This window comes from Melozone crissalis, unplaced genomic scaffold, assembly GCF_028551555.1.
Source record: "Melozone crissalis strain CALT ecotype California unplaced genomic scaffold, PUWL_Pcris_2 ptg000008l_1, whole genome shotgun sequence".
In the NCBI taxonomy this organism is placed as follows: Eukaryota; Metazoa; Chordata; class Aves; order Passeriformes; family Passerellidae; genus Melozone; species Melozone crissalis.
The window spans coordinates 14,924,530-14,946,584 of NW_026535786.1; the positions used below are offsets into that span (position 1 = coordinate 14,924,530).

Below are 22,055 nucleotides of genomic sequence, written 5' to 3' on the forward strand. Positions count from 1 at the left end.
CATTAGCACCAACCTGCCTGGCTTTGCTTGCAGAGGCTGTTTTTCCCTCCTGCCATGCCTACAGAGCTCTGTTCCACTGCAGGAAGAGAAAGAGGGCACCATCAACTGTGTGTTCTGTTGAAGCCAGGCTTGTCATGACAGGGAAGCAGCAGCGTGTGGTTGTCCTTCAGGAGCCTGAACTGGCTGGAACAGAGCAGGGCAGCCATCCTTTCTAATGCCAGGAACTGTTGGAGAGGGCAGGAAACAGTGATGGCATCTGCTCATGCACCTTTGCCCTTTCCAGTCCTCCCAAGGGCTGCATGTGGTGGATGAGAGATGGAAGGCAAACCCCACAACCACCACTCTGATTTCCCCATGTGCAGGGCCTGCCTTGCTGAATGACAAAAACCTCAACAGCTGCACAAACCACAATTAAATGTGTTTATTAAGAAAACCACTACTTTATAGATTTTTATGCTGATTATTTCTTCACTTCATCTTTACTAAACCTACAGCTTGATTTTGCAAACTGAAAACTCAGTATACAGCCCTGGTGAGTTCAGAGCACGAGCAGTTTTCTGTATTCAGGATTAGTTCTCAGTTTCTGCTTTTGGCTCCTTGTAAATCTACCTGCCTTTCTCCAGTGATAATATTGAATTCAGCCAGATTAAATCTAGACAGAATGGGTACAGCACGTTTTTTTCTGCTAGGTGATCACTGAATCTGACTTATCAGCTCTGTGACTTGATATCTGGAAGCTTGATACAAGATCTTGGAAGCCTGTCTACACAAGAACACCATTTTAACCAGCAGCACCATGTCTGCAAGCCCTCTACCATCAGCCTAAGCTTTCCTTGAGGAAGGAGGAAAGAAATGGAAGCGCTGATCAAAAGCAGCCTCTGTTTTGTACACAGCACTGATGCAATGAAACCTCCACCCTGGAAGTGCAGGAGGTACCAGGAGGCATTCAAGGAACCTCTGCGAAGGAGAAACAATGTGCAGTGGGATTTCAAATGGTCCTCTCAAAGGAGACCTCAAATCGTTTTTTTTTCCTTGAATCCAATAAATCAAAATGATAAGCAAAGAATATTCCCAACTAGGCACAAGATACACTGAAACATGACAAAGGGGAGAAGTTTCTGTTTATTTATTCCTCTTTAAAATGACTTAAAAGAAAATTCAAAACACTATTTAAAAAAGAGGGCATTCAGAGTATTGAGAAGCTGAAAATCAAACCACAAAGGAGGCATTACAAGGTTAGCAGAACATAGAAAGCACAGTTAGTATAAAACAGATTTACAGTCTCAGTGAGCAGCAAATTTGTACCGCCCATATAAGTGGAACAGCACATAATGCTGCCCCTACTCTCTGGAACACAGAAGTCTTTTATAATTTTGTTTTATTGTAGCACTGTGTAGGAAAACACAACAATTTTAAAAAAGCAACATTTTCAATTGAAAGAGAAAAACATTAAAAACATTATATTGCTCTATAGGCACTGATAAATGTCTTTCTGTGGTAAGAGTGTGCCAAGCAGAATTCAAAATTGTACAATTCCTTTTAAAATCATATAGCCCTGGTGAGATTGCAGATAAAATTTAGTTATGCTACTTCTCTGGCACCGCCTGACAGCAGCTCTGCCCACTGTGAACTGTCTGCACGTCTTCATGGACAGGGCTAGGCAGAAACAACAGGCAGCAATATTGGAAAATGAAGGTTTCTCCTGGCAAGTCAGAGCACTGGCAGCTCAGATCCATGGAGGGCATTTGTTACACTGACAAGAAGTGACTGACTGCGTGTGCTTGCCAAGGCTTTCACTCTGCCTGTTTCAAGTTACACCTGACCTTGAGGTGCTGAGTCCCAGCAGGGAGCGAACAGGAGCAAGAAAAGGTTGCTGCCTACAGGCCTGCTTACAAAGAGCCACTCTGGTGGCCAGTGGCTGCTGGCAGAGGGTCAGCTACAAGCCCTGTACGAGCTTGCCATCAGCAGACAAATATTTCCCTCCCCTCTCCCCTCACTGAGCACAGGCAGCTGTATGTTACATACGCCCTCCTCTGCAGAGGGCTCTGCTCAGACTACGGAGCCCTTGTGTCCCCTGAGAGCAGGGATGAGGACTTCACTGGGATCTGCAACAAAAATCAACTTAAAGCCATCGGGAGAAAGAGCTGCTAGGGCCTTGGAGAAGGTTAAAGCAGTGCCTGTGCAGGGCACCCTGAAGCAGATTTTTACCGTGCAAGCATCCTCACTTCTGAGACTCGTTCTCCCCTGTGTGCTTTGGCACACGCAGCTCTGCTGCTCCCCCGCTCTGGCGAGCAGGATGCCTGAGATTAGCAGTGCTGAGCTGCAGTGACCCTGCCTGTGCACAGGGGAGGGAAGATGCGCTCCAGTCTTCTGTTCTGCTAAAGAGTCTCTGCCTTAAAAAGTCACCTTTAAAAAAACGCCCTGGCAGGGACAGCTAGTCGAACATGTCCTCGAACATGCGCTGTCCCATGGCTATGTAAACCTCCTTTTCCTCTGGCGTCATCTGCGCCACCAGCTCGGGGCGCTGGCTCACTTGGCTGTAGGAATGAGGGCGCCCAGCCACCGTGACAGTGGGGTCTTCTGCCACCACCTCGAACTCTTCATCCTCCTCCTCCTCCTCCAGCCCGTAGGTTGCGGTGGCGGCGGTGGCGGGGCGGGGAGGGGACTCCTCCTCCGACTCGCTGGTCTCGCTCTCGGAGTCGCTGGCGTTGCCGCCCGAGAGAGGAGCGGCGCCGCTGACTGTGACGGTGGAAGCGGAAGGCGTCTTCTTCTCGTGGATGAGCAGGGCACGCATCACCTCCTCGTTGTCATCCAGGGCTGCCCGGCTCTCCTCACGCTCCTGGAACGCATCCAGATCCCGGCCCCCTGCAAAGGGACACGAGGGAATGAGCATTTCCTCACAGAGATCCGTGTGATGGCCCTGAGAGCTTTCTAAACCTTCAGTAATTACTGCCACTGAGCTCAGCTGACAAAGTCACATCCTCGCTCTATGCCAACTCCTCCTCTCCCTTCAAAGACAGAGACAGTCATGTTTCATAATGGCAGAGCAAGTACTGACATTTCCTAGGAGCTGGGAGGCCAAGAGTCACTGTGGCTCCCAACTGGAAGCCTTGACCAGGAGCACACTGAAAGTGAAGACAACAAATGCACGATGGGCAGGCACCTGGAAAAGACTTCCCCAGGGAGGTGTCAAACTCAGGCTCTACAGTGGAGCAGAAAGCAAAGCAATCCTTAAAATGCAGACCCCAAGCCCAGGCCCTAACCTGCTGAGCTCCCTGCCTGCAAGGATTAACACAGAGAAGAAATTGATCCAGGCAGACAAAGAATATGTGGAAATCATGTGTTATGAAACAACATTTAGAGCAGCCATGCCTGCTGAGCTCAGAGGTGCACCTACACCAGGCAGAAAGGGGAAAAGCTCCTTACAGGAAGGTGGTGCTGGCATGGAGCAGATGCAGCTGACAGCCTGCAGCCCAGCTGTGCAGCACAGCACTAACCAGTGCCTGCTCTCCAAGTGAAACACAGCCCAGACAGTCCCTGTAGCTCCCTACCTGCTCCTCTTATTTGGAGGGGACTGCAGTGTCCCAGTGACACACCTGGCCTGTGCTCCTCTCTCAGAAAACTTGGCTGAACAACAGCTGGGAGGGCTCAATATGGCTCTGGTAGGCAGAATGTCTGCATTTCATGGATTCTAAAGGTAAAATTCTGCTCAAAAAGTAGCATCCCACAGAAAACCTCTCCTAATCCTACCTTTGGTGAGAGGGCTGTGAGTCCACCTAGCACCAAAAGAACTACAGGGAGTATTGGAAAAAAAGAAACAAACCAAATCTAAAAAACACCACAAAACAAAAAACAGAACAAAAAATTAAATATGGAGGAAAAAAAATAAGGCCTAAAAAGCAGGACAGGCTCCCTGTAGCAAAGTTTCTGTCTTACACCAAAAGATGCTGCCTATGAACAATTGCTGGAGCTGAGGTGTTGGCATTCTGCCCTCAAACAGGCAGCCACTTGCCCACTCCTCCAAGACACAGACCCTCATGGTTTCAGCACCACATCCAGGCAGGCAGCTCCCAAGTCTTCTCCCTCCCCAGTTAGAAATGTGCTGGTTACATTTTCACCTTGAGATTAAAAAATAACATGAAGGAAATAAGTTCCAGGGTAGTTTGTGGTCACTCCTTTCACGTAGTAAAATAAAGGCCCAGAGAACCATACCTTATTTCACCAGAATTCTGTTTCCACTGTAAACAAAGCTGTAGTAATGGGTGACGGCTACAACTACTAATACTAGAGCACTGCCAAATTCCTGAAAGAAAGGAAGAATAAAGCATCGTGTTGGCAGTTGTGTGCTCAGCTCACTGCTTGTGACTGTGGAGCAGAAGAGGCTGTAGGAGAGCATCTCTGTGAACATAGCTCATCACACTGAGAGCTGTGAAACGACAACAGCCAGAGTTAGCTCCACAAAGGCTGACTTTGTGGCTCAGAGGGGCTGTCTCTTGCTTGCAGAACTGTTTCTGCCAGATCCAAGCAGTGAATCTTTTCTGTCAATGGTCCCAAGTTTCTGTCCTTTCCTGTTCAGGCTATTTTCACAAGCTCCCTCTTTGATCTTCAGTAGCTGAGGAGGTTAAGCAGTGATGCCACCATCCTGTAAGGAGATATTCCACCCCCATGTCCCTCAGTGACTTCTTGAGAAACATTTATGCTGTGTACATCAAAAGTTGTCTCAAGGAGTTGATTTAAAACTACAGGTGAATTGAATGTCTAGCAGAAAAATGGGCTGAGAACTCACCATGGCTGGTGAGTAACAACAACATCTGCTGCAGACTGCAGGAGCGGGTTGTTCAATCATCTCACTTTGCTTAATCTATTTGAAAAATGGTTTGGGATCCATAATACACTTGACAGCATTACATGTGAACAAGTTCTTTAGGTACCTTGTGACCATTATATCACATCTATTTTCTTCGTTTCTGCTACACCTAAATATCCCACTCCTCTCCTGAACACGGCACGAGTTCCAGGGTCACATACTCACACATATGACTCCTTTTTGCCATATTTTCTTCCTAGGGCATCAACAGTTTCAATCCATAATCCTAAAATTACTCTATCTATGGACTCACTCTTGTAAAAAATCATAAAAGGTCTCCATTTCCATTTTTGGCATGGAATCTTAAACAGCACACATACCAAAGCAGAATGTTTCTACTAATGGTTATAAGATTTTGACCATTGGTCTGTGGATAACCTGACCCCAAGATGAATGAAAATAAAAGCAGAGATAATGAGAAACAAACAGAAGGGAATAAAGACTTGCCTGTCATGGTGACAGACCTTCCTACTGTACTTCTAGAAGCTGTATTTCTGAGTATTCTTCATACATAACAAGTTTTGAGAAACAATTATCAAGAAGGCTGGGAGCATATAAACAGTGCTGGTAGATTTAGTAGACTTCAGGGTCACTGAACATTAATAAATGTTATTTTTCAGCAGTGTCCTATTAGGGAGATAGCTTTCTAGATGAAACTGAAAGACCTTCATCTAGAAGCAATAAGCTCTCAAGGTAGAAGACATAACACTTAATTAACATTTTAGAAGCCCCCACAAAATTTCATGGACAGCTCAGCTTTACTGACCTAGATTTCAATCCTGGATCTAAGGAATTTTTCCATCTGCCTACACACAGGTGCTTTGCACAGCAGAGGGGAGCAGACACTCCAGTGTTGGGAGCAGCAGCTGTACACAAACACCAGAGGATGGCTTGGACAGCACTGTAAAGGCCTTGTGCCAGCCCAGCAGTACTTGTGCTCTGTGAGTTTCTTACCATCTTTGATTTCATCGGGGTCATAGGCCCCCTGCACCGTGCTCTCCCGCAGCCAGATGGGTCTCTCCCGGGCTGGCTTTCCTTCGCCTGCAGAGCGGCTCAGATCCTCCTGGTCCTCCATGCTGATGACGACGTTCTGGGTGTACAAGTCCTCGTATGATGGCCCCTTTGTGGTCCATGCTTCCCGATGGTGTCCCCCTGCAAGGCCAGCTGCTGCTCCTGAGCCAGCACCGGCCGCACGCTCCTTGCTACATGGAAGTTAAAGAGAGAAAAACAGCTCTCAGAACAAGCCCCTCCTTAGACAAAAATACTTCAATGATGGTCAGTTATCCATCATGATCTGCACTGAGAACTTTCATTCTCAGTTCTAACGTGTGCTGCCAGGAATTTCTGTGCCAGCTTGCTGGTTTGGGAAACTTGTGGATCTCTGCTGGGAAACCCTACATAGGGCCCTGGCAACATCCACCACAGACACTGAAAATAAGAGGCAGCACTAGAGATGCAAATGCACTTTGGTTAAAATAGGCATAACATGCCAGAATTCCCTGAAACAAAAGCCACAGCAGCAAAACACAAACAGTAGTCTGGTATTTGGAGAAGCCTCTTTTTGGCTTTCACACAGCAGCCAAATACTGCATTAAAAAAGCACTGAAGTCTAACCAAGGTAGATAGTCGGCCCAGGGACTCAGCATGCTCAGAGCTGTGAACTGTTATTAATCACAGGACTCTTCAAGGAGTTAACTCACCATGAAAAACACAATTCAAACCTTTGCTTGAACTGTGAGTGACAATGCACTTGAGAAGTCATCTCTCCTGTGTTACACAGGAGATCTGTACTATCCACAGAGGCAGCCCTGGGAGGACTGGGGAGCCCAGGCAGAGAAGAAAGAGGTGAAAGCACCTTCAAATCAGAGGACTGGGACTGGACAAAAGGCTTTGTGTGCTGATGCAGTGCAGGAGGAGACAGAAGAACTGTCTTCACTGTGGAAAAAGTAGAGAAATGACGGTGCTGACCCACGTGAAGGGAGGGTATGGCAGTCAAAGCCCAGCTCTCCTTTGCTCTCTGCACATTTCCCTGCAGGGCTCCTTCTAGCTCAGGAGACTGATGGAGAAAACCATTCCTGCTTGGATCTGATCTAAACAGGCTATCAGGTGAAATATTTTCCGCACACTGATGATGGCAACGAGCCTAAAATATACCCTGGCCTGTGCTGCTATGTACACAGAGTGGGGAAAGCCAAATGTGACTGTTCCTCTACTTTAGAATGAGATTTCATCTTTTCAGAGAAACAAATCCACTGCAGATCATCTAATTTCAGTCATCCAATTGCCAGGGGTACCTACAGCTTTTCATGAGGAACAGCCCTGCCTTGACTCCTTTTCTTGTCCAGATTAAATCCATCAGGAATACTCCAGGATGCCAGCTGAGCTGACAGTTGTCATCAGTGAGCATGGTTCAGTTGCTGCTGTCTACCCAATGACCTTTTCTCCAACCAAGAAGCTTAAAATAAAGTAGCACTTGGAGAAGACCTGACTAATATGTGGGCTTTTTAGTTCAGTAAGGACATTACCACTATTTGATGAGCTAATTCTGCTGGATTTTTAGGGGTAAACTGAGGGGAAATGACACAGGTAGGTGAACATTGCTCTTCCCCAAATAAAAAATATTGGTGTGTTCAGCCACAGTGTGGATCAAGAGCTACTCACAGGCTCTCAGTAGTGGAATGGCTGGGATCTGTTAACAAAATACTTCACAGCATCTGTGTTAGCATGTCTTGTGTCCTTAGCAATCCTGCAGAGCCAGCTCTGCTAGGAGAGCTTCACAGCAGCCTTGAATTTTGGACAGAAGGCTCATGCACATGGATTGCTTATGTAACCCAAGGAGCCACACAGAGACCTTCTCCCCAGCGTGTTATTTCAAGTGTTGGTACCTTTCAGCTCCCCAAGACAGGCGTGTGTTCTGTGAAAAGCACCACTCTGCTTCCCACACAATAGAAATCTCTAACCAGCGTTTCCCTGACGATTTTATGTAATCCACTTTCCTCACAGGATGCACAATGCAGCTCTCCCCCAAGCTCTCCCTCCCCATGACTACAGCGTGACACTAAACCCTCCGTAGTGCCAGGAACTACCTAATAATACTTTTGCATAGAAGCCTCCGGGAGTGTGCCTGAAATTGACTTTTTTCCTACACAGAACCATTTAGCAGCAAAACACTTATTCCATGACATCAGGAACGTTTCAAAAATGAAAGTAGCACTTCTAAGAGACACCTACAGTACTAATTACTTCATGAGATCTACTGCAATGTCCTACACTGAGCTGGAGCCATCTAGACACTTTCTGCCTGAATTTGAACCCCAGTGAGCTTTGCAAGTGTGCCTCAATTGATGTCACTGTTGGTAGGTGTGAGCACCACCCCAAGACTACCTGAGCAGGGGAACCACTTCATTCTGCAAGAAGAGAACTTACTGTGGAGCAACCTGTTCCAAAGTACAGCATTAGACACCAAGGACCAGGCACCAACAAAAGGACAGGTGTGGGAGCTGCCTTACAGGCAGCACAGAGCAGATGAAGGGATCTCTTAAATCTCTCTTTCTCTCTTAGATCCACAAACTACTTTTTCCCCACCTTGCTCCAGACTTCACACGGCCACCCTGCAGGCAGGAACTGTGGCAGCTCAGTGGCCCAGAAGTGGCTACATTTAGTCTGTTTTATTTACCTCGATGGAAATCCCTTAATGAGTGGTTTAGCTGCCTTTAAAGGCAACATAAATTGCCCTTGACACAGCTGAGGTATGGCCCACAGAAACCACGCTGTGCAGTAGGCAAACAACTTGGAATTTTCATCTCAATCCTGCCCAGACTATTAAGAGAGGTCTTGGATAATGGGGATAACTCTCTTTTTTTGCCACATTTGAGATAAAAAAAAACACATTTTCATTGTGCTGCTCTTAAGAGTTTCAACTTCACAAGAGACAACCCATGGTTCTTGACAGCATGACCACAGAAAATTAATTCTGCGAAGATTTTTTTGTTAACTGAAATCATGCTATTTTGACACAAGGAAATAGAAGGGTTATTAAAATCCATAATTTTTCAAAAACTAAGGAGAAGGGCTTAAGTAAAGCAGGTTTATTTTGAAACCTGTGGGGCTAATTCATGCTCTCCCACGATTAAGAAAATTAACAGCCTCTTAGGAAAACATAAATGAAGATCTACCCAGTTTCCCAGGGCAGGAGAATGACAGTTCTGCAGTGCCAGTGGGGCCACCTAGAGCTGTAACTCTCCTGAAAACACATGGAGTTGCCCAAGTTACTGCAAAGAGAAGATGCAGGCATTTTGTGACCTTTTTGGTTTGTTTCACAATCATCAAATGTCAGTTTTGTCAATGATTTTAGACTCTCAAGACTCCATAAAAACAGAGAGGGTAAATAATCCAGGGTTTGGCACTTTAAAAAAATCTCACAGCAGTGCTTTCATGGAATTAACTGCTTTGAATTAATAAGAGTTAATAAATAATTAAATCACTGTATGTGCTGAAGCAAGTTGTGTTCAAGTAAGCATTTAAAAAGCTGCCTATTTATTTTGTCATTCCTTGCACAGAGTAATTAATCATTTACAATGTTTTTTAAGTATTTAAGAGTCAAGTAAGTGGGTGCTGCGATTTAATCATGGGACTGCACCAGGCCTCTGCTGTGATAATTTCCTCTACACAAAAAGGGAAGACTAAAAAATTACTCTCTTTTTGGTAGGGTTATCCCAGTTCTACTACTTAAACTACTGAAAAGGGGATTTTAAAGAAAAGTCTAGTGATTCAGCTTGGGTATAAAAGCTTCAAAGAATTTCCCATATCACCACAGACACGTTGAGTGACCTTGGAAAAATCTCTTCTGCTCTTTATATTGCTTCTGTTTTTCTATCAGAATGATGAGGAAAAATAGCTACCTTCTTGGCTAGAAAAAGACTATGAATAGACAAAGAATTTTTATTATATTAATTAGAAGCTGTCTAGCATGAATATATGAGGAACATTCTTTCTCAAGGTTAGCCTGAGAGGAAAAAAAGAGTATCTTGCTTGCTCTCCTATTAACTAAAGCCAAGCACCCCAAGGCACTGTGGGAATGCTTCCCCTCATGGTACAGCTCTTTTCCCCCGTGTGTATAATTAATTTTTTTTAAATACAGAGAAGTGCATCACATTTCACCACAGCTGACAAAACTGACAGCTCCCCACATCTTTTTGCATTATTTAAACATCATCTGTTTTTGCAAAGCTAGGAATGTTCTGAAAGAAAGTGTCATTTCCCATGGGTAAGAACATTTTAAGGAGTTTTTGATTCCAACATGGTCTTCTCCTGAAAAGAAGAGGTGTGTAACAAGTTGGACAAAACAAGAAGGAAAAAACTGCTTATTACAAGTAATGTCTTCAAACTAGAATACTATTATATGAGGATTTGAAATACAAGGTGTGGATTGCAGATAGCTTCGTTTCAAAAGCTGGGTAGGAGCAAAAGGAACAGATGACAGATAAGTATTTGAGAGGTAGAAGACAGCATAGGTGGCACCTTCAGAGCTTTATCAAGCAGCTGCATTTTTTAACTATTGGGCCAAGGGCTTGGTGTGCATACCAGCTGCAGCATGGCAAGCTGCAGGCAATTCAAGCATCCCACCTCATAGAAAAATACATGCAGAGGGCTGTTTAGTAAAAAATGGTTACAGCCCCCTGTCTCCTTCTAAACCACACAGCCCTGGGGCAATCTGTCAGCTGTTTGCATAGTTGGTGCTGTACAATTCAGTCCTGCACAAGGTTTGGGAAAGCCCCACAGAGCAGAGCAGAGGAACACTCTCCAAAGAAGCAGTGCAGTGAGGAAAGACCAGGCACGCTCCCACCTCTGCTTCAGGGCAGGAATCTCTGTGGGTTCTGGCTCCAGGATTTCATAGGCTAAGTTAACATCCTCTGTCTCCCGAAGCAGGGCGTAGATGGGCTCAATCTGCTCGTTGAATCTCGCCACCAGTGTCCTTGCATCCTTCTTGGGCATGGCCGACTCATCTTCCTCCACTTCGGTCTCGCAGAACGTACAGCGGAAAGTTCCTAAAACCAGAGAAGATGCTCAGTGTTGGAAGGAAAGCAGCAGGCCCAGCTCCTCAACAGTGCCTTGTTGTTCCCTTAGCTGGATGCTAAGGAGTTTTTCTGCCCCAAAAATCCCTTCCCACACACGGTGTACCTGGTTATTATTCAAGCAGGCAGCAAAGGAAGTATTTTGATACCGGCCTGGGATACCCAGCAGGGTACAGTTTCTCGCTCTGAAAAGCCCAGATGGGCTGCAATACCTCTACTGAGACATCTCCTAATCTCCCCTCCCTCCTTGCTGCACATTTTAAATGTCAGCTATGACTGGGCTGTGATAAAAAGCTACACAGCATCCTCTAAGGAGTTCAAATATCTTCTGTTTCAGGTGCCCGTGCTGCTATCTCCCAGGCCACACCAATAGGCTGATTTCACAATAAAACAGTGCAGTTTTACACTGCACCAACCAGCCTGCAGGAACTGATATTCTAAACCCTTGTCACTTTGCAGCTACTGCAAAAAAGAGATGGCTTCTCCTTCTGTTTCAGGGCCAAACCAGGCAAAAAAGTCATTACTGCAGAGCAGCCAATGCAAAAACCTATCCCACCCAACTCCCGTATTAGCTTCTTAAAATTACGAATGGTAAGATACGAATCATGTGAACAGCAGTTAAAAATAAGTTTGTTTTGCAGACCTTGTCAGGATCTCTAAAAACAGGTCAGACTGAAATGGCTACATGGCAAAGCAGCTACAAAAAGCCCACTGAACTCCTGCACAGCAGCTTTTGGGTTTCATCACTCCATCTGTGAGCAGGACCCTTGGGGCGGTACGTGCACAGTGGGACCTTTCCATCTGCTCTGCTAGGAGGGGGCAGAACACTGTGATGGCTTTGTCTTGCAAGTGCTGGACTGAGAACATACCCCTGCCACCTCAGAACATGACATCCAGAGTGATGCTCACAGGCTTCCTCATTTCTCTTGCCCCTGGGTGATATTTTTTATTTATCCATTCTGTGATACCCATGCACATCTAGCCTCACCTCTCAATACCCCAATGAAGAAATTACAAGATCTTTTTACCAATAAGAAGCCTGAGGATAGGTCCTGCCACAGAAATGATAATCTTATGCATAAAAATCAGAATTAGAATCAGTATTGAAGCCTTCTATGTCACCAGTGTTATGGACAAACACAGTCAGAAGAAGAGGGCTTGCCCAGGGCACTTGGGCACGATGTAATGGCACAGGCTGGCAAGCCACGGCTTCTGGTATCTTGGTTTGCTGCTTACACAGACTTGCTAGTGTTGTCACTTCATTTTTCAGCAGAACTCCTTCCCTGCCTGTAATACAGCAATAAAAACAGACCTAACTTCTTCAGCGCTGGTGGTGAGGGCTAGACAATGCTCACACTCGTCTCAGCAAACACAAAAAGCACTGGTTTTGGCAGAAGGGAGATCTGTTGCCTCTCACCAGTCTGTAGAGATGCAGTTCTGTACTCTGGCACCATCTGAAGCAGCTTTTGCTCATTATTACTCAGAAATTAATGCATGCTGTGTATGTGCCCTACAATATGGACACATTTCCTGCAATAAATCCTCTCTTTAGAAAGTTTGTCTTATTGACAATCAAAAGCCAGAGCAGCCAACAACAGCACTATGCAAAGTAAAACACAAGTGGATAAAATGCTCTTCTCTCCTATCCAAGCATGAAACATTCTGCTTCTTTTTTTCCAGGCTGTAAAAACTGTCCCTACTGATTCCAAACTGTTCATTATATAAGCTGTCAGCCCAGCAAAAATTGAACCCAACATTTGGTCTCCTTATCCCACATCCGAGGCTATCAGTGTGACATAAGTTGAATCAATTAAAAATTATTAGCACATCTCAGTTCCCTTAATGGACCACAGGAACAAACACAGGTTAATGAAGAACATTCCCCTGTTTTTACACACCCCCCAAGTCCTGTTACATGTTCCTGAGACACTCAGACTTTTCACACTTCCATCTGTGAACCCCATGAGTATCTGCAAAAGATTAAGATCATAGGGAGAATGGTTCCAACTCAGAGTACCAAAAAATCAGAAAGTATTACAGTTCTAATGAAACAGAACTCCTAAAGCTATCATGTATTTGCTGCAACTTCCACCCCGCAGGGTTCATAATAAGCAAAAGAAAATTTAATAGATGAATTATGTAAAGAATTTGGGAATGAGTGAAATGACAAGCTTCCTCCATTAATATGCTAGTTTTTTCAAGGTGATGCAGCATTTCACAAGAGGCATATGTGATTAGAGAACTGGGAAGCTGCTTTGCCATGGCAGATGGCATTTACAAGTTGCAAACCTCTTTCGTTAGTTTTTAAGAGGTCAGAAAATGTCACCAAAGCTTTTATGACATGGCACATCACATCAGCAGTGACACACGTTTCTTTCAGATATGAATTGCATGTGACAAACATGAAGTGGAGGCCATCCAAAGGCTGGAAACTGCAATGTTTCCACTCCAACGATGTATTTTTTTCCTTCAGCCCTTACACAACAGAGTTTTTCAATTCCAAAATGCTGCATAAACCAGGACTAACAGATATCCTGGAGCAAACAGACATGAGGCTTTTCTGCATCTTGGAAATGCTACCAGAGAGCACATACATCCCCTTCTTTGAACACATGCTCAGGCACTCAACAGCCCTCTCTGGCTGCATGTTAAAAACCAGCCATCTGAAAGAGATCTCCTCATATGCTCCTGGACTCTGGGGGGCACATATGCTGGTAATCTGGCTCCCCAAGGCTTACTAAGATTAAAGCAGCTGAAGCTCTGAAGTATGGGGCCAGAATATTTAGAGATAATTCCTAATGACTTGATTTCACTTGAGAGAAGGAAAAGGTCAACCACCCACACGCACTGAAGGCAGGATGTCCAAGTGTGCAAGCAGCATCTGCTACAGTGAACACATTTAACTGGCTACAGACTCCTGAGCCTGAGCCCAGGCCCTGCTTACCCCCTTGTCCAAGGGCTCAAGCCTCACCTCCAGCCCAACAAGGGGTTTTCCACTCTGTCCTTTGGGATGCTGCCCAACACTCTCACTACTCTCTCAGAAAACTATTTGATTTTCAACCTCAACTTAATTCCCATTTATCTCAAACCTAATGACCGTTTTGCTAAGAACTGTACCTCATCTCATCAGGTTTCCATCCTGCTGTTAATCCTTCAGGTGTATTTACAAACTGCTGTCTTGTTCATCCCTCAATCTTCATTTTGCAAGGCCATATATTCTTCTTTACCTTTTAAAACTGGCCACCCATTCTTCTGACTTTGCTAGCAGCCTCATTGGCCCTTTCTCCAGTTTGCTCTCATCTCTCTGCTCTGAAGATGGAAGTACAGGCAAGTGTCCAGATGAGTTCTCCCAAAAGCTCAAAGGCATTAGTGCTTCTCTGATAGCCACTGAGACCTTTTAAAATCACATTGTAAGAGATCATGAAAGTGATGCCTCAATTATCACAAGACCCAGCAATGTTCCCAGATCTTTCTTTTCCTTTGTATCTTTCCTTCTCCTTTGTAGTTTCCAGTTGATGAACTCCATGTTAATGGCAGACATTTGCATTACAGGGTAGGTGCATGACACTAGTTCACAGCATAATCTTTCAGCTCCTTTATATTCCTCCAGCCTTCACCCTCATCCAATTTTTTTTTTCTTGACTGCATCACAAAACATTAAGCTAATTTATTTTCAAAATCTCCCACAATCTTCTTTTAGAAGTAGCATTATTACCATTACATGGTGAGTGAGCTGAGGCACAGATGGCATAATTTCAGAAGTATCTGCTGATTTGAGCAGTACTTGATTTGAGATGCTTTTCTGGAACTTCTTTTTCAGAACAGAACGTGCAGTATTCTTACCACTCTTCTTTCAGGCTCTAGGATTGGACATCTCCAGTGAGTTAGATACAGTGGCTAATGAGAGCCTCTGAAAAGCTTAAAATGACTAGTTCAACATCACCCAAACTCAGACAGCCTGGAGGATCAGATCATGTTCCTGTAGCTTCTACAGCCACTTTCCTCAAGTAATTCCCTGACTCTTACACTGCATTTTTCCTTTTCCTGCAGCAAGCCAGACAAAAAGTGCATTCCCTAAGTAAATTCCTCTCTCTCATTGAGCCAAGCATGTTTTGTCAGAGGGAGGAATTACATCAAAGAAAAAAAGTTACAGGATGCAGAGGCAGCTTTACTTCAGCACTCCTTAACTCTGAGTGCTTCAGCTGATGTTAAAATGAGAGTATAAAGACCCTGAAGAAAGGACAGGAGTTTCCTAGGTGCCTACCACCAGGAAGGCAGACAAATGCCTCGCACCATGGGACAGTGTGCCAGCAGCCATATGGTTCATCTGCAGACCTGGAGCTCTCAGTTCCTCAGGCCCCTGCCCCCTGACTCACCAAAGGCAAGATGACATCCTGCTAGTGCTGCAGGGGAGCAGGATGCTGTGCCAGCCTGCTTCTTCCAACAAAGGCAGGATGACAAGGAAACACCTTGGGTGCTGCTCTAGCTTCTTGAAAGAGAGGTGCTTTGCGGGAATCTGCTCTTCTACCTGCTAGCCCCACGCCTAAACTTTCCTGTCCAGCTCTTCCCATCTGCTTCCCATCCCAGTCCTGGGTTTTTCCTTCACTGATGGTCCTATTCTCCTTGCTGTCCTGCTTTTTCAGCATGGGCTTCACTCACTTCTCAAATTTCTCCATTCATTCTTCTTTTCCTGGACTTCTTTTTCCAATTTCAGCCTCTTCTCATTCCTGTGCCTCTCTGCCCCACACTCTTAGACCAGCTAATTCGGCCTCTTGATTTGAGCCCTGGTCATCAAACAAATTTCCTGTTTCAAGCCAGAGAGATGGAAGATCTTCTCACAGCATTGAAAAGAATATTGTCATTTAGAACAATATTACAAAGGCAAAAGAATATACATTTTTCTGGTCTCCCCTTCCATTTCCTCATCAGTCCATTCTTCAATACAGCCAAACTGTTTTTAATTAAATTTTCCTAAGCAATTTAAACATAGTCAGATGCATAGAATGGGGAAAACTCAGTGTACAATAAGTGTTTGACAAGTTTTGAACAGAACAAAAATCACAGAACAATTCCTATGCCTGCTCTCCACCAATGAGCCAATCTCATGTAATGAAAATACTTAGCAACCTAAGTAATAGACAGTGCTGTAGTACAAATTATAATTAAATTCCTTTCATTTATCATTGATTCTTAAGATTTAGAGGACTGTTTACAGCAGCACCTAAAGGCACATCTCTGCTGAATCATTAAAAACACAAACAGTGGGCCAAGTGGCTACAACAGACCTGGATCATCAGTTACCATAACATAATCTACATTAGGCTATAAGGACACTCAACCTACTAGGAGTGGCAACCTGAGGGGTTAAATGAAAGCAAAGAGAGTTTTAACGACCTTAATGTAAGGTAACAGAGCTAATTGTTAAAACAGTTGATTGTTAAATGGATTAATCATAACGCAGATTAGACTGTGGCAGCTGCTGTCCTTTAGTGACTCCCAAACTTAAACAGACTTCTCAGCCCCCATCAAACTGTTCTCACCTTCCCAAGGAGAAAGCAATCCAGTGTGTCTGAGTGGGAAATGTGTTCCTGCCACACAGAAAGATGAGTCTGCTGTTAATTGCATCAGGCAGCCTTCTCTGGCCCCATCCCTCTTTCCTCACTGTACTGGAAACCCACAGTCCCTAGCACATTCCTATCCACACGTGAGTTCCAAAAATGCAGCTGCTTTAGGTAAAAACAAGAGAAATCCACCAACGAAAGCTGTCTCCTGAACACCACAGCAATACACCATTCTCCCTTGCAAGTGATTCAGTGATTCTACACATGCAATAAAAGAGCCAGTTATGAGCACAGTGTGTTACATAAAATGTAATGCCACATCTCATCTTTCTGAGACAGGTTTCATGGTCCACTGGATCTAAAGCTCCTGGGGCCACTCCACAGCCCAGGGCTGATTGCAGTACTCTCTTGAAATGTGACACAGAAAGTTTAACTTCTTATATTAGTCCTGTTTGGGATAGCCCAGAAGAGACCCTGCTGTCAGAACTCATGGCATGAAAACAAACACTGGGCCATGTGTAGAAAATGTCAGCATTTGAGGAAGATTCGCTGACCCACTTTTGTAATAAAACATCCATCTTTGCCATTGAAATCCAAAACACATCAGACTTCACCCAATTTGCTTTATAATTTCTAACTATAAAGAAGATATGGGATATTGCAATTGAGATGAGGAGCCTTGGTCAGAGACAGTGTCAGGGCAAATCCAGAACACGTGGGTGATACCTGAAAGCAGAGAACTGAAAGGTTCATGGGCAGGGCTGCCCAGAGCAGCTCAGTGCAGTGGCTGCAGATTGGAGCCAAGCACACAGCACTCCTTGAACAGCACTGCACCTGAGCAGATGCAGACTGCTAAATACAGATCCTGCCCCCAAAACTGACAGCTCTCCCAGTAACAGCCTCATGAACTACAGCACCTTCTCTATGCCCCTATTCTTTTTCTGAACACCTAATACCAGGTACATACAATTACCATTATGGGCAGGAGGCACGGCAACAGCCAATACTAACACTGCTGGACATATCCTATTGTCAGATCCTAAACATAAATTTGCTAAAACGTCTTTTCTATTACTGTTCTGCCTCAGATGAGTGAGGAAGCATGTGGAGTGCACATTAGAAAATGTCAAGCGTGGTACTTCAGCTAAAAATGGGGCTAGGAACAAATAATGTAGCTAATACTATTATCTGAAGGGAGATTTAAATGTCTTTATTAATTTTTCCACAATGTCTGAATTATTAAGAAAGTTGTGTAATCTACTGTTTACAAATAAGATCAAGACTCACAATGAAGTTAAAAAACCCCTTCCTTTTAACTTTATGTGCCCCAAATCTTGATCCAGTTTTTCTCAAGTCTGTACATATTCTAGCAAAAATCCTACTGAATCAAAAGCTATGAGATTGATCCTTCTCAGTATCACACCATAAGGTTTTAATATAGGTTTCTGAGAATTAGAGAATGAGTAATGACTGTTCACCTTCCAACAGCTTGTCTTCACTGACCTGCTGTTCAATATGAAATGGGACTGTATATTGGAGACAGGAGAGTAAAATCCAGGTTCCTGGAACAGCATTCAACTCCCCAGCCTACAGGTTTGGGATGGAGTCATATATACTCCTACCCTCCAAATCAGCCTTTGAAAATGGGTGATTGAAAAGGGTTTATTCTATGAATTTAGTAAGTGGAAAACCCAGTGTTTCACCATTTCATAACACATGCATACCAAGATACAGCTCTGACTTTTAAGTACCTATTTTGAGCCTTAATAATGCTTCTTAAACATTTTAATATTAAACATGTTTAATGTAGATTCAGAGTATTGAATTGCCCAGCAGGTATTAAACAGAGAGTAAACATTTCATTTGGGATAAATGTCAATCAGTTCCCTTTCAAAAATTCTATTCTTGTAATATATGTAGCAGCCACCTCATTTAAGGGCACTCATGCAGTAGCACTATTTCTGATTTAGATGAGGTAATTCTGCCAGAAACGTGTTCAGAAGATTTCAAAACTGCAACTCACTAACATATGAAAAAATGATCAATTTGTTTAAAAATAAAAACAAGAGGGTAACTTAAAACAACAACAACAAAAGAGATAAAGGCATACTCTTCAACGCACAGCAGGAATAGCAAAAGATGAAAGAAACATATTTTATAATTGCCATTAAATAGTGCCTCACTATAATCAGAAGGAAATTTCACTTAGCCAATGCATATGTTCATGTATTATTTATTCTTCCAGAGAGCAGGGTGTAAATGTATAAAAACTGAGGGACTGGCAGTCCTGGAAACAGAAGGTCCCTCTGTTAAACTGCAGAGCGGATTTTACTCCAGCAGTTACATTATCCTAGGCATAATTTGGAAGAATTCTAGGTGGTGCTAGAATGTTATTACAGATGGCTGAGAATAGTGTCCAGCACTCATTGCGGACCCTCTCGGCACAAAATGAACCCTGCTGTTAACAATAGAAGGAGGAATTGCCAAGATAAGACACCCTTGGCAACACCTTCAAATACATAAGGCCAGCGTTTTTCTCCTTGAAAATCTCAAGTGTTTGGGGACAGAAAAACAGAAGGTTTCAGAGGCTTCTTCTGCATTGCCCTGTTTCAGGCAATGGCAAATGTTAAATACTTTCCCCATGCCTGAGATCCACTTGCTAAACTACAGCAGTACTTCTGATTTTCTGAGAGATCTTTTCTTCCATGTTCACTGCCACTACCAAATCCCTTTAGTATCATACAAGACATTCCCTAAGCAGAGAAATCCAGAACTCTGGCATACCTACTATGCTACTTATAGTCCAAAAGGGCTTCAAATTCCACTGCTCAGAAATGGCAACAACTTAAATCCTTTCCTTTCAAATTCTCCTCAGAGAATTCAGAATCAGAGTTCGTGTGTAGCAAGAAAAATCTCCTGCATCAGCACCCAGAGCCACCAACAGAGAACAATACAGATTAATAGAAAAAATGTAAAATGTAATTTTTTGCCTTATAATAAAATCTAGTTAAAAAGAAGGGCGCCCAAGGGAACACACAGTGGATGCTGAGACTTTGCCTTTCATACAAATCTGCTCATGTACACACCAGAAATCTATTTAAGAACAAAGAGCAAGAACAAAATCCTTAAGCCATGGTCCCAAGGCAGTATTTGAAAGGCTAACGGGGCCAATATCAGAAGTGTGTGTTTCCATACCAGTGCTTGGGATGGCAGCAGCTGGAAATAGCAAGAGAGAGGAATTAAAACAGGACTCCAAAGTCTGCATGGTGTTCCCAGCCTTAGTTTCAACAGCAGCACATAATGGAATGGGCCAACATGAGAACAAGCTGCTCTTAAGTCCACTTTTCACTTTTTGTTCTCCAAGATGTTTTGAAGGCCCTTCACAACAAACAAAGCAGGTTTTTCCCATGCTGGTTACTTAAGAATAAAGACAGACTTACCAGAACAGATATCACACTACCCCCCTTCCTACAGGTTTGAAATAATTTATGGGCAATACTGACCAACAATTTACTGGTGGAAGAGACCATGCTCCTAGCTTGCAGCTTTTGAAGGTGCCCCAGCACTGCAAAATATACATCAGTATGTGATGAGAATGAATGCTGCTTTTCAGCTGACTTTCTGCTGGTAATGTGAAGGATGATGCAAGGCAGCATTTTCTACTCAACTAACCTGGATTGTCAGCCATACATAAGGTAACAGATCTCCTTAAAAAACTTCTGCACCCACCCTTTGCCTGAAATGCCACCTTTTAACTGCTGCCTTACACGGTATTTTTGTCAATCTACTGATCCATTCTGTATTTCTCACATTTTAGCACATGAAGCCTCACTTACCTGCCATCAAGGAAACAGAAATATCCATGAATTCTTTTTTGTTCCTTGAGACTTTCTTCTGGATAGTCAAGCCACCCACTGTTCTCTTTTCTTCTTAATGCTATGCCTTTTAGAAACTCCTTTGTGCAGAAGTTCTTTATTCTTTACTCTCAAAGGAAATACCTTTCCCCTGCTCCCTGTGAAAACTACATGCCACATGAAACCAGTCCCAGCAGTGCTCCATGAAGGGCCACCTCTCCTGGCTGGAGAAGGATTACAGCCAAGCCAGCTCCCACCTGCACATAACCTGGGCCTCAGGCCAGAGCTGGCAGAAGACAGTGAAGAGAAACCCAAAGAAGGGTGATGATGGAAAAGCTTCCTCCAAAGACAGCACTTAGTGCTTAACCACCCTTCCTCCCTCTGTCCATGCAGAGCCATTACAGTAATGGGTGCAGCCCTGAAAGCTTGGGCAGTGCTTGCCAGAGGCTGCCAGGGAGGACCCCATTTTCTCATGAAATGTAAGGGAGAATAAATGCAGAGAGGCTCCTCAGGACTGAGCTGAGCTCCAAACTGCAGGACGGTGCCAGAATTGCCATGGACAGAAATAAGTTGGCAGTTTCTAAGTGAAAGAGCTGCACAGATGCCAGGAGGGAACCTGGAGCATAACGGGAAACTAACACAGACTAGGACTACAAAAATGTTGAAAAAAGAAATTAGGAAGGAATAACAGGGCACCAGGTGAAACATGCAGGAGAAATTGCTGAGGCTGCTCAAGTGCTGGCCCATTATACTGGGCAGGATCTCTTGTGAAGCCTGGACTGAGGTCTGGGTACTTCTCTCCCACACTGCCTCAGGAAAGAAAGAATAGAGATGTGTATTTTTTACCTTCTCTGTCCTTTTCTTTTTACTCATGCAGTGGGAACCACATGGGCCTCCACAGGCGAGAGGGACTAAAACAACAGCGAGGCCTGGTGAAACAGTCACAGGTGCCACAGGCTCGTGTTAATAAACAGAATTTCTGCTAACAACACTTCAAACAGCAAATTCCCAGCTCTCACTCTCACTTCTGCTACCTGCTTCGAAAGAAGGTGCTTTTTTTCAATTACAGTTCTTCTTAGAGGAGAAACATCTCTCGAGCTAAGGGCGATTTTTGCCTCCTGTACTGCAGTCTCTCATCACGGGTTTCATGGTGAAACTGAGTAATGCTCACCCATGGAGCCAGGCGCCTCCGCACTGCAGGGTTTGTACAAACTCACCTTACCAGCATCCAAGTGCTCAAAAAGATTTAAAGAGCAAGCCACCTCATGTGCACACACTTCCTTTAAACCATCCTCTCACTCCAGCAACGTGCATACCAAAAGCAGCAGTTTGGAAGGGCAAGGGCAATGAAATAAACAGGTTCCTGAGATTATTTCACTTAGGAAAAATAATAAATAACAAAGGACTTTTCAGGTGCTATAGATGCCAAATGGTAAGAGCCTGACCTTCCTGCAGCAGCACACAGGAGAATTGATCAGAAACAAAGCCAGTGAGCCTACTTTTCCAGCACAGTCTGACTTATGAACAACAAGAAATACTCCAGTAAAAAAAATTATTTTAATTCTCACCATTTTCTATACCAAGCAAAAGAAAATGACTTGTTAGTATCAGGAATGTTTTAACAGGGTTCCTGATCTCCAGATTGCTGCTGTTGCAGATAACCCACCAGTGATCTGCCATCTCACTGATGGAACTGTTA

The 22,055-nt window shown here is 44.0% G+C and overlaps 1 protein-coding gene across 1 annotated transcript in view; it reads right to left on the reverse strand.

Annotated features, from left to right (window-relative positions):
* Nucleotides 1-1,112: 1,112 nt before the first annotated feature.
* GTF2E1 (general transcription factor IIE subunit 1) overlaps nt 1,113-22,055 on the reverse strand; it is a 49,500-nt gene continuing 28,557 nt past the window's right edge. The window contains exons 3-5 of the mRNA XM_054270062.1: nt 10,713-10,914; nt 5,822-6,069; nt 1,113-2,865 (exon numbers count right to left, since the gene is read on the reverse strand). Of these exons, the coding sequence (XP_054126037.1) occupies nt 2,435-2,865; nt 5,822-6,069; nt 10,713-10,914 (881 nt within the window). The 3' untranslated portion in view covers nt 1,113-2,434. The remainder of the gene's footprint in view (nt 2,866-5,821; nt 6,070-10,712; nt 10,915-22,055) is intronic.